Source organism: Dermacentor albipictus, chromosome 8 (assembly GCF_038994185.2).
Source record: "Dermacentor albipictus isolate Rhodes 1998 colony chromosome 8, USDA_Dalb.pri_finalv2, whole genome shotgun sequence".
In the NCBI taxonomy this organism is placed as follows: Eukaryota; Metazoa; Arthropoda; class Arachnida; order Ixodida; family Ixodidae; genus Dermacentor; species Dermacentor albipictus.
This window is the reverse complement of record NC_091828.1, coordinates 47,451,290-47,463,907: the sequence shown is the minus strand read 5'-3', so window position 1 is coordinate 47,463,907 and position 12,618 is coordinate 47,451,290. Positions and strand designations below refer to the sequence as shown.

The 12,618-nt window shown below is 44.5% G+C and overlaps 1 protein-coding gene across 1 annotated transcript in view; it reads right to left on the bottom strand.

Moving 5' to 3' along the window:
- Positions 1-12,618, bottom strand: part of LOC135910185 (fatty acid synthase-like) — a 136,917-nt gene that overhangs the window by 42,580 nt on the left and 81,719 nt on the right. The window contains exons 13-15 of the mRNA XM_070524610.1: positions 9,147-9,363; positions 8,186-8,440; positions 5,755-5,928 (exon numbers count right to left, since the gene is read on the bottom strand). Coding sequence (XP_070380711.1) covers positions 5,755-5,928; positions 8,186-8,440; positions 9,147-9,363 — 646 coding nt within the window. The remainder of the gene's footprint in view (positions 1-5,754; positions 5,929-8,185; positions 8,441-9,146; positions 9,364-12,618) is intronic.

Here is a 12,618-nt window from a genome sequence, read left to right as displayed (position 1 = left end):
CGGTGAATCAATTATACACCCTGTAGTAGCGCTGTCAAACATCTCATCGTTAAGAATCGCTACTTTCATGAACAATTTTTAACGCACGGATATTTGCCAGCGAACCATGTGCGATGTCAGCTCATAGTTGTTCAAGATTTAATTATTACCAGTGTCTTGAACAATAGTGTGAAAAAGCTGCGAACGATTCTTTAAGATCAGGAACAGCCGCATCACATGAGTGCTATTTTTTACGGCGTCAGCTAGATATGAGCATATATTAACTAGCGTGATTTGGAGAGGAAGCTCCTCAAGGGGTGAGCAGTGCGATACATCAGCATTATTTTATTGACAATGGATACAATAAAGAACCTTGACAAAATGCACTGTATACACCGCAAATGTTTGCAGACAATCTGTTCGCACTTGGAGTGGATTTCCAGCAGTGTTGGGCCAATGTGATCGCTGAAGCTGGCTAACTTTCCGGGCGAATATATTTGTGAGGGCCCGCATTTTGCACCCTTATGTCGGCCATGTCCCAGCTACTTACGCACTTCAAGGAACTACGTGCTTTGCGCCAAATAACTATGCAGACGCCTGACATTTTGGAAGTAATAGCACACTCATATGCCGTTAATTGCATCTGTATGATATATCTTTGGCGCCAGCAGTGTGTTGCGTGAAAAAGAAAGGCGTTTACAAACACTTGGTTCGCGTTCTTCAGTTTCCAGCTATGCATAGCCTGATATAACGTTCCTAGGTCAGATAAACTGAAAACGCCACTCAACACCATAGCTCCATTTGGTGGGGCTGGTTCAATATTAAACCAGTAAGCAATACATTCTGAACTGATATCAGACGGGGCTGAAGAACTGGAATTAATTCGATAGTCATGAAGAACATAAAACACAGCATTAGAAGAAATTGACTGCTTCATCTGTTTAGGGCTTTACGGAAGACATGGTGAAAGAAAAGAAAGATGCAATACCATCCCTTCTTGATAAATGTGGATAGTATGGCGAGTTAGTACAATGATGTTTGCAGGAGAATACCAGCTGTCAGTAAGGAAGCAAGCAAATACAGAATAAACAGTCATATTATAGGGTTTTACGTGCCGTAACCACTTTCTGATCATTAGGCACGTCGTAGTGGGCGACTTCGGAAATTTGGACCGCCTTGGTTTCTTTAACGCGCAACGAAATATAAGTACATGGGTGTTTTCGCATTTGGCCACCCATCAAATTGCGGCCGCCGTGGCCGGAATTCGACCCAACGCCCTCGTGCTTAGCCGCCCAACACCACAGCCACTAAGCAACCACGGCGGGTACAACTACAGATCCCACGTGCCGCAGAAATTGATTTAAGATTCGTGTTAATTAAAAACAATGTCCTCGTTCTCCGACTAGAGATGGGCGATTATCAAATTTTTGGAATTAAGAATAAATACTAACAATTAAGTAGGCTACTTATATAGTACTTTATACTTATATTATTGTGTATACTTTTATAGGTATATATTTAGGTGCCACGCTGCACACACTAATAAAAGAAATACAACTAACTCTCATGGACAAATGATCGGATTGAAATGCAAAACCACGAGATGTTATAGAAAATGTGCATTACCAGCCTATCAACAACATTAGAGCCTCACCGCAAGCACGCTTTCCGAGAAAGAGTCGCTGCTCTATGACTAGCTTTGCAAAAGCGCTAGATAAATGGTTGCCCATGAAAAATGAAAGGCTGCCAAACCACAATTTGCTAAAGAATTTTAGTTCCGTAGACATGTGTAAAGGGCCACTGGAGGGAAAAACGACATGGCTGCAGCGCAAAAGGAAGAAGTGCTACATATATGTGTTGTCAAAAATACTAAATTACAAAAGGACGTCTTCTTGGGCAAGTTGGTGCTTAGATTTCCTAGGTATGCATTGTGGCGCAAAATACATTTCTTGTCGTGTTTCAAGAAATGCATTTTGCGCCACAGTGCATACCTAGGAAATACAAAATTACAGACTACAAGGAAAAATTACACATTGTCATGTCGGCTTCCGCCCCAAAACCAGAAAGAACGCTTTAACTGCGCATTTTCTTTGTATATTGGTTCAGGAATATCTGACGTGCGTCACGCTTTTTATAATTACCGATACATTGTTTATCTGCCAGATCAGAAGAGGCTAAAATAGGCGGTTGTTGCAAAATATGTGATTAGTTTTGTATGTAAGACGACGACACAATAAGGATAATGATACAACGGTCATGGCTTCACAAGTATGCAATGACTAGGAAAGAGTGAATCACAATGATTTAACAAACATGAGGCTTTGATGATCACAGTGTGATTGAAATGTGGAACAGATTGCCTTATGCAGTTGTGAGCAACGAGGGCTCTGCCGAATTTGAAAATGCATTAGGTACTTTCTTTTGCGAGGATGTTTAATGAATTTTTACTACGAGCATTTTTGTTGACTTTTCGTTGTATAACTACTGTTCTTTGCTCCTTTATTTTTTCTCGTTGTTGCTGTTAACTACTAAGAGCGCCAGTGAATTTGTATGGTGTATAAAGAAAGAAAATTATGTATCATGTATTCTTGACACATCACCCCCTCTGTAATGACACCAAAATCAGGGTTGACCGTATCAAATAAATAAATAAATAAATATGCAAGAAACTGAACACTTCATTTAAATATACGACCGAAGTACCTTACACTAACGATTTTCATTCGCATTGAAAATTTCGAATATTTGCCCACGCCGTTTGTTGACCAATTGGAAGTACAGAACGTGCGACCAACTATGACAAACTTTTACCGGGAAACTCCTTGCCCAACCTCCTCGACCATGCGTAACGATCAACTCACGACGATAGACAGTCATCACAAATAAAGAAAGTCGAAGGTACTAAAGTGATGACAACGGGAGGCGACGGCATGATGACGAAGCTATAGTTAAGATGGAGCGACGACGAAGTGACGGCAATCGGATAAACATTCTGGAATTATTAAGATAGCATGACGATGACGCGATGGTGAGAACTGTATGACGGCTTTAGCTCGACGATAGCAGCATCACGACAATCAGATGGCGAAGCTGAAATATTGATGATAGAAGAAATACGGCGGCATCACGTCCACGATATAAGCCCCAATGGACGAGGTCGACTGAAAGACGACGACACAATAAGGATAATGATATAATGGCCATGGCTTCACAAGCATGCAATGACTAGGAAAGATTGAATCACAATGATTTAACAAACATGAGACTTTGACGATCATTGTGTGATGACGAAACATTCACGAGAAACTGAATAATGAAGAAAGGGGGACGATAGGAAGCCAGCAGCGGTACTCAGATGGCAGTTCTCTAGTGATGACGATGGTAGGAGAACGAGTGTATGAAGACAATAGCTTGGCGACGGAAGCATGACGACAATCGGCTGACGAAGCCAGAATAATGACAATACAATGACAACAACTTCATCACAGTGACGGTAAGGCCATGATTATGAATGAGAAGAATAGAAGTCGACGATGCAATGAGGATAATGCAATCACAATGACGTGTTTATGATGGACTCAGAACGGTTTTATAAAGATAGCGTGATGACGGCTATGATGGCCATGGACTGACGACGACGGATTGAGGGCCATGAAACAACTATCAGGGCGTGTCGACAGAAGCGTGATCACGGCAACGATGACGAGATAATGAACACGGTGGAACGGTTGCGACGGCATGACACCGAAGGCATTATCACAACCTCAACGAAGGCGATGAAAGGACGGTGACAGGAGGATAACGATGGCATGAACACGAAGATTTGTTTGTCGTCGAGCTCGTGTTCGCGCAACCATGGTTCGTACTACATCAGATGCGAATGCACACTATAGCTGTACAAGGCAACCGTGCAAGACAGCATCTTCGTGTGTATATTCCTATATTCACGAATATATCCAGCGAAATACCGACCGACGCTGAAGCAGCTAGCAGCTACGCCAAAGCCAGGAGCGTAGGCAAAGAGAGCAATTTCTTTAAGCAAGACTAGGAAGGCACTTGCATATGAATAGGTAGGGTGTTCCTGTCACAGCGTTCAAAGTATGTCCATCAAAGCTTGACCAACGATGTTGACTACAATTTGCCTGGTAATGGCCAACAGATGCTATTATGACACAATCGTTTTTACTAACTAGTCACATTTCTGCATTTTCAGGTTTGTTGCAAATATAATCTTGAAGTGCACAAGTACTTAACAGCTGATCATTTCTTAGAAAGTCTATACTTTCCTTCTGTTTTCATAATTCTGGACTGTATATATACTGTGACATGCGCGGCTACTCTCGATGCCTTCGGATATTAAAGTGCAATATACAGTATATTTTCTCGAGCAGCAATGCGTTACGTGATGCATTTCTCGAGACAGGTGCAAGGCAGAGTCTTGTTAACAAAAAAATAATAGCGCAGAGGATAGTTTGGCTCTTGTGCATTAAAACTTCGGAGTCAGTCCGAGAGAAGATGGACTCTTTCGCTTCCTCAGTTAAACTGCTCCGAACATGAGGCATGCGCCCCCAATTCATTCACATGTGAGACTTACATGTAAACGAGAGAACACCAGTGCCAGTTGATGAACTAGAAACTACTCACGAATGGTGCGCACTACACTGATAACGTCATTTCATTCTAACACTTGCGCTACTAAACACATGTTGTATACGCTTTATGTAATTTCTCGAAAGCACAGAGCATTTGCGGGTGGTGAACACACCGATTGCATGTATTCGCGCATGACACATGTTGCAGAAGTATCACACGGCTTATACGTTGCAGCGAGTGGGCAGTGTACGCAGGGTTACTAAATGTGGGATACGCAAGACAGGACCAAGAACCCACCCTCGCATGAGGTCACACGAATACATGCTCCGGACACTAAGGTGCCAGTTGGGGCTTCCTGGCCATCCCTCACGACCAGCAGATTTACAGTACTTGGACAAATAACAAAAGTAACAAGAAGCACGCGATAAGTCTGCACCATAGTGCACTGCCAGTTATTTAGTCCGAGACCGTAACATAATACTCAGCCGCAAAAGTTAACGCACCACAGTATGTCAGAAAACGTACAATTTCCGAGCAGCCAGTATGCGTGAGCATCACAATGATGTTCACATATGCGGGTAGAGGCTGTAAACGTAAACGCTAGGTTGCGTTGTGATGCTGCCCAGATATTCAGCTTCTTTCTCAGATTTCGTGTTCCGTGAAACATAGTGGCCGAGTGTACGTCTAATACTCGAGACGTTAAATTCCTGTCCTGTGTATTTTCCAAAAAGCAGGATGTGCGCGCTACTGTAAATGTTGCTCATTGTTTATTCTCCAACTCATGAAAAGACGCTTTATCAATGCAAGCGTGCAGAGCTTGCTTACTGAAAGTGGTCATGGTGTTGGGGTTGAAAAATCTAGGCTTGAAGCAATGTAATGTCTGGTTATTTCCAAGGTATACCAACTCGGTGCTATTTCTTGTTACGCTACGCCACACTGTGTCTGACCGAAAGCGTGGTCAAAGGACCCGATGGAGGCATTACCCAGCTCACGCTTACTGTCTACTGTAAAGTGTAACTTATATCGTCTGCGCTGACAAGTGAACAAACAACCCGAGGTGAACGCATTAACTCCTTCACAGATACTGCGCTTAAATGGGCGACATAGTCCCGCTGTTCATTTCCATGTAAAAATTTCAATTTCAATAATTCAACAAATCAACTGAAGAAAAAGCTCGCTCACCGGCGTCCCCGACCGTCGCGGTGATCTGTGCTTGAACTATGGGGTCGATGCGGATCGACTGCATCCTCACAGGCAAGACAAAGCATCTTTTCGGCTTCCAGATGAAGGCCATGTGCACCATCGCATCGAGGAAGGTCACCCAGTTGTCCTCCCACTTCAACTTTGCATATGGTTCTGCAAAATATACGGCAAACTGAAGAAGCCGCTTATTGTACTGCGTTGAGAAAAATCACGCCGACAGTCAAGCACAGGTGCGTGCAGTTGCCATGCAGACCATGAATAGGACCGATGAAATATTGAGCTAAGGAAAGAATCACAACGACAGCATTTATTAACAATGTCTGAAGGTGATCCTCACCACATATGCCTAAGGAAATTCAAGGATGAGATTGGTGTCAGACCGCCAACGTGATGCATGTCTTTTTTAAATATTTACTTTCACGAATCGTGTGACTTTTTTAATTAGTTGTAATGATAACCCACTGATGAGGGTCGTTAGACGGAGGGCACAATAAATAGAATTTGCATAAATACAGATATTTTTATGGCGACGAACTAACAAGCAAAAACACACTTATCAACATGGTTATCTAGGCAGCGTTCAAATTCCCATACATATTTATTCCGCATAACAACGTTGCGAAATGTAGTCAATAGGTTTAAAATCTTAGGGAAAAAAGGAAGACGAAACAAATTAGCGCAGGCTCGTATTGGTTGCATTAGGAGAGAGTAGGTTGTTCGCAGGCATCGTTTTTGAAGCAGCTGATTTATTTATCTCTTTATTTTTACCTTTCCTTGCAATATTTGAATAAAAGCAACGGATTCAGTATACACATCGGCCTTCTTAGTTCTAGCGCCTGTAATTCACATGCCCTTATGGCTATTACCGAGTCAGTGCACCTATACTTCGAGCATACAGGGCGTAATAAGATTCCCTTTATACGTTCCAATTTCGTCTTCAGAACTTTCCGATGCGGGCTCAAAACGGCACTTATATCTTCTAGGACCGGACGAATATAAGCCCTGAAACCCATTGCTCTTTAATCACGTGGAGTAATTTCCTGTTAAAAGCAAAATTTCTCATACGCTGACAGATAATGACGCTACAGCGTTAAGAGACGTGTGTCGCAGAAAATCCGGCGATGGCGCCCGGCGTCTTCTGTCGGATGTTTTGGCAAATTTGCTTTTGAACCACACATACCCAGGCTCTTCATGTGGCGCAAGTAAGTTACCGAATTAGTTTAATTTCTCAACATGCCTCACGTGGCTAAATCGTGAAGTACGACTTTCACACAACCTGGAGACATGAGCATCGGATTGCAATTTGAATATACGAGAAAATATAGTCATGTTACGCAAAAACTCAAACAAGCCCCGTTTTCCAGCGTTTCTATCATTCATGAATCGGCGGTGGCGTCCTCCATTTGCGGGGCGCAAATACCTTGGACGCCACGGATGAGCGCTCCACTTTCTCTGCAGCACCTAGAGATGGCGTTCGCCCCCGCCCCATAGCGGCCCACGCAAGAGGCTGCGCTCTTCCCAGAGAGGCCGCCTTCGTGCATAGCGTTCGCCGCCAGCGTTTCACGGTAAACATTAGCAGGACAAGCAGTGAGGGATCTTCCAATGCTATCGCGTCCCAATCCTAAAGGTGAAGCGTAAGCGCCGTCCAATTTTTATGCGAAGCATATTACTAGAGCTCAACCCAGCTCCTCAGGCGCGGCGGTGTCGCCTTCAATGACTTTTGACCCCATGCCATACCACGTGACACCGTGACGTCACGACAGAGGAGAAACGGGGCTCCAAATCGCGCCGTCACTCGCGGCGTCGCCTTCAAGGCTGACCACGTGACACCGTGACGTCACGACAGAGGAGAAATGGGGCTCCAACTCGCGCCGTCGCTCGCGGCGTCGCGGCGGTATATAAGCAGCTGCGCTTGCCTCTGCTAGACACTCACGAGGTGAGATGCCTCCTGGAGACAGAGCTGCTCGTTGGAATGAGAAGCGAAGGTTGCGGCGTGCTACAGAGACTGATGAAGAGCGGGAAGAACGTCTGGCCAAGCAACGTGCCTTACCAAGATTAGCCGAGAAAGACCAAGTATAACCGAGAACAGCCATGCCTTACCAACTTTAGCCACCAATATGCTTCGCATCTGACTAGGCTTAACCAAGCTAAGCCTCAGCCAATTTTTTTACTAGGTGCTGATGCCGAGGTAGTTTATCCATTATCCCGCGTATGCATTTGAAAGTATTTTCGTTATCCAACGCTATCCAGGTCCAGGCCCACCCCACCAAATCGCAGGGCACTGAATGAAGTTATAAGAATGAATGAAAACTGCTATTAGTTGCCCAATGTATACCGAAGGGGCAAGGGGTTTTGTCATAACAATAGCTCTAGTTGCAACGCCACACTTTAAGGCCTTGTTCACACTTACTCTCCGAGGAAGCCTTGAGGGTTGCCTGGAAGGCCCCGTAGTACTGGTATCCACGCAGTCTCAGCTCCTTGTAAACGTCTGCACAGTCCATATCGTACGAAACGGTCTCTGCAGGTGCTCCCGGAGGGTCCTTGAGGAGAACCGTCTCGCCTTCTTCGACTATGCGGATCCGACCTTGGCAAACCACGGCTCGGCCCTCAGTCACTTCAAACTCGCCAGATGTAGGCATCATGCTGATCTGGAAGCGCACACGACCTGGACATACAAGAGCATGTTCGGTTATAGATCCAACAAATTTTCATCGCATGCGTTTCAGCTCAGAAAGCCTAATTGCCTGTTTAAACCCTACTCAACGTTAGGATTCTGCGGAGGGGAAGTCTAACATGTCAAAAAACAATTGTGACGGGGAATTATCCTAAAAAAAATGAAAAGATTTCTAGTTGCTACTTAACGTTCGGAAAGCAGTAAAAATACGCTTTTTGTGAAGGAATCACCTCCGAGGCACTGCTGAAGTAGAGAAAATCAGAAAAAAATTATTCTCAAGAATAATTCAGTCGTGAACTCGGCATTATGGATATATTTAAAGAGTAACAGTGCTTGATGTACCTATTGGTTTCGGTTCATATTGACAGGAGTACCTGGTGATATTCCTCCGGGGACCACTTGTCACCGGCTAACAAATGTTAAACGTTAAATGTTAACGCTCGGGGCAGGATGCGCCTGCATGTATCAGCAGTTTATCGTATGTTATCAGCGGTTCTAGCCGTAGTTTGATGTCACCGAACCTTGTGTAAGCTGACTGGTTGTGCCACGGGAATTACATAGTATTTTCTGGAAGACAAGCGGGCACTAGCGATTACCCTCGAACCTTCGACAACTCATGTGTGAAAGCCGGCGCGCTTGACCCGCTGATCAGATTGACGATAGTCGCCAACAGTGAGCAAGATTATTTTTTGCTTACCTGATAAAGGCAGGATCGTGAAACGTTGCAGTTTCACGTCCTCGATGATTACACGTGTCTCGTTCATAGGTCTTCCATGGCGGCTGGACAAGAACTTCCAAACAAAAACCAAGTAGCCAGTCGCAGGGAATAAGATACGTCCATCTGGCTGGTGACCGACCAAGTACTTGTCTTCGCTGTGTGTTCCGATGTCAACATCCATAACATCTTCGAACGTCTGCGAGTGCCGTGAGCATGAAATGTGTTCCGACAAGATTAGGTACATGAATCAAACCCTCCACATAATGAAGCTAACTCTACAATGATTTACTAACCTAACCTAGCCAATGTATGTGCAACTAGGAGCTTCTTAGCCCATGTTTAGCCTCCCCAATATCCCGTGTTCATGCCACAGACTAATGAGCATTATGCTAGCGTGCGCAAAGCTTCAGCATCACCAGATTTGATGCATTTTGCAGTACATTTGAAAAATATCTTGAGCATTTGTACATCATGTTGGAGGACATACGTAGCGCAGGATTATAGGTCCACCCTGGAAAACATTCAACTTCCGACCAGCAAAGTAAGTCTCCTGAGGTTTGTTGCGTGCAGCGACACACTAATGTGACAACCACGCTTCAAGGACACAATGCCACTTGACAGCCATATAATATAACATCTGTGTGCGATGGGTATATAATATTTTGTATTTGTTCAACCTTACTTGTAGCGTGTAAAATAAATGTTCTAGAAATAAAGGACACCAACGAACGCTGCTTATCATCATGTTTCTAAGAAAAAGCAGGCTTAAGTATTGCTAGTTGTAATAATATTCACTACTTCCCTGCTACCCCATTGATTTTGAAGAGTATCGCACTGTGAGTCCACATTTACTGATTTGCCCCTGGTGGTATGCAACGAAGGCAGAGTGCCTGAATAACCTGACACGTTAAATAGCCATGCAGAGTCCAAACTATCTAAAATCTCCACTGGTGTCCTCAATGCTCATATTTTGACAACGGACGCCTGTTATTACTCCTATGCCGCTAAAATTACGGCATGTTCCTCAGTATGAAGTGAATTTGTGAACGCTTTACCACGATACAGTTTCCTTCAGAGCACAATTCATTGTTCAAAGTGCTAGCACTTAAACAGGCAATTCTCTAGGATTACTATTTTTGCTGCTCCTAGCAGACCCATGCAGTATAAGCGTATCTGACACACAAATTCCCTTTTAATGTCGTATAACATCTCGGAGTAGGCGAATATTGGAAGCTCAGAATATGAGTACGAATAGCTAGTGCATAGTGTTTGATTCGTATTGGAAAAAGAGCAATTGGTATTTTGTAATACTTGAAGCTAAAGAAATATTTTGAAAGAGCCGACTGTACAGGTGGGCGTGACGAGTGGAGAAGAAAGAGTGTGCTGGACGGACGGCTTGAAAGATCAAGTGGTGTCTGCCGGTGCGGCACACGACGAGAGCGCGCATTGCAGTTCAATTTGGACGATTCCGAAGAACGGGTGCGGGCCGGCGACGACCAGGAGTGAGGGGTCCTGGTGGCGACTAAGGCGGCCACCGGTCCGCATAGGGGTGCCCGTTCCTGGAGCGCAGCAGCGCCAGACAACAATTGAGCGGTTAGCGGTCCACCGTGGTGCCAATGCATGCGTTCCCTCCTGAGAGTCGCTGACGAGACCAAGTGTTGCCACGGGATGCGTGGCCGCCAGCAGTGCTACCAGCACAGTTATGCTGGCAGAAGCCAACGGTGCTCGTCGACAACAGGCCCGCCAGGCCCCTGGATCCCCAGAGCGAAAGGCTTCCCTCCCCGGTGTCAGGGCTCGGACAGCTCCATAAGCCGACACACATACACACATTCGGCCTAGTGTGGCTGCACCGGCGCGAGGCTGCGCTTGGGATACTCGGCATCAGGTGAAATCATGCCCACGCACCATAACCAAGTACACCACGTATTCACGGATGGTTAAGATAGGGTAACGTAGCCTCCTCTTTATATGTGTTCCATATGTTCTTGTTTTGTTTTGTGTTTAAATAGCATGTGAATACACAACAAGGAGGTAGAGGCAATTTAGGTTCCCAATGCATCTTTTACTGAGTGCTGAGCCTCTGGGCCCACGATACTTTCACAGTGGGGTTACTGTGCTCTGTCCACTATACAAGGCATCGCTTCTTATCCTATTGGTGACAACTACAAAAGTTCGCAGAAAAACTAAGAAAATGGCTAATCTTAGCTTTGTTTTCGGTTGCTAGACGAAAGCCTGCATGGCATCCTGTGATTTTTCATGTAGGTTGTGATTCAGCTTTTTCTTTTTTGGTAGCATAGCTATGTAGAAGTTTTATCTTTCACTAAAACCACCGATGTTTTCTTCGGAACAAGATGTGTTATGTGTGCCTAGCACAGAAATCTCCTTCAGAAGCGTCTTTATTTGCTACAGCTTCCAATATATTTTTCTGTAACCAAATATTTAGTACTTTTACGAACCTAATCATGTAGCAACCATTCTTTCTCGGAGAGCTTGCTGGCTATCAAATTCGAATATTGTCGAGAGGCTATTCATTCAGCTTTGCAAATTGGAAATCATCATTCTTGAACAAAAAACCAGTCATCTGCTGCTGACATCTTTTGGAACTTGCAAATACTAGGGTAGCACCAAATTACATTAAAATAAATGGTCCTGCTATATATGCGACTGCGTTTAATTATTCAATATTCATTTGGAGATTCCATACCTATTATTGTTATTCGATTTCTATGCGGGAAAGGTCATATTCGCCCAGCTCTGTGTATGGGACTGAAGTAAGCGGGGTCAGTGTAGTTCATAGACTAAAACTGGCAGTTTCGAACCTGATGGGCAAAGCGCTGACTGCGGTACGAAGGTTATAGCGTTGCGCTTGAAATTCTCGGACGATCTTTTAACCACACGCAGGCCCGACAAACACGGTCATGGCATACGCGGGTGCACGAAGAATTACGGCACCCCAAAAAGATTTAACACGCCACGTAGGGCCTATAGCGACACCGCAAAAGCGCCATTATGTTCCCACAAAAATCCGCGACAGTAAAACAACTTTTTTTCTGTTTGAGTGCTGATATGATTTACGCTTTTATTATTGTATAGTCGCAGAATACCTCACATAAAATGCGTGTGCTGGGCATATTCCCTGTCATTACATTTATCTCTGGGCTGTCATTGTAAAAATCCTGCAAAATAATTTAATCGAGAACGCATGGCCTGGTATCACCTAATTTGGTGACTGAATAGTGTAGTGATATAACGCGCATAGGTGAGATGGACAAGCATATAACGTATATGTATTTAAATATGTGCCGAGCACCACGGCGACGCTGACGCCTACGGTGAGCATTCGCGTGGAGGCTAATATAATCGCTATCTCAAAACAAGACTTTGCACCCGAATGGACAAACCAGCGTTGAAAGCTCACAACCCGAGCGATATCGACGTGAACATTAATGCC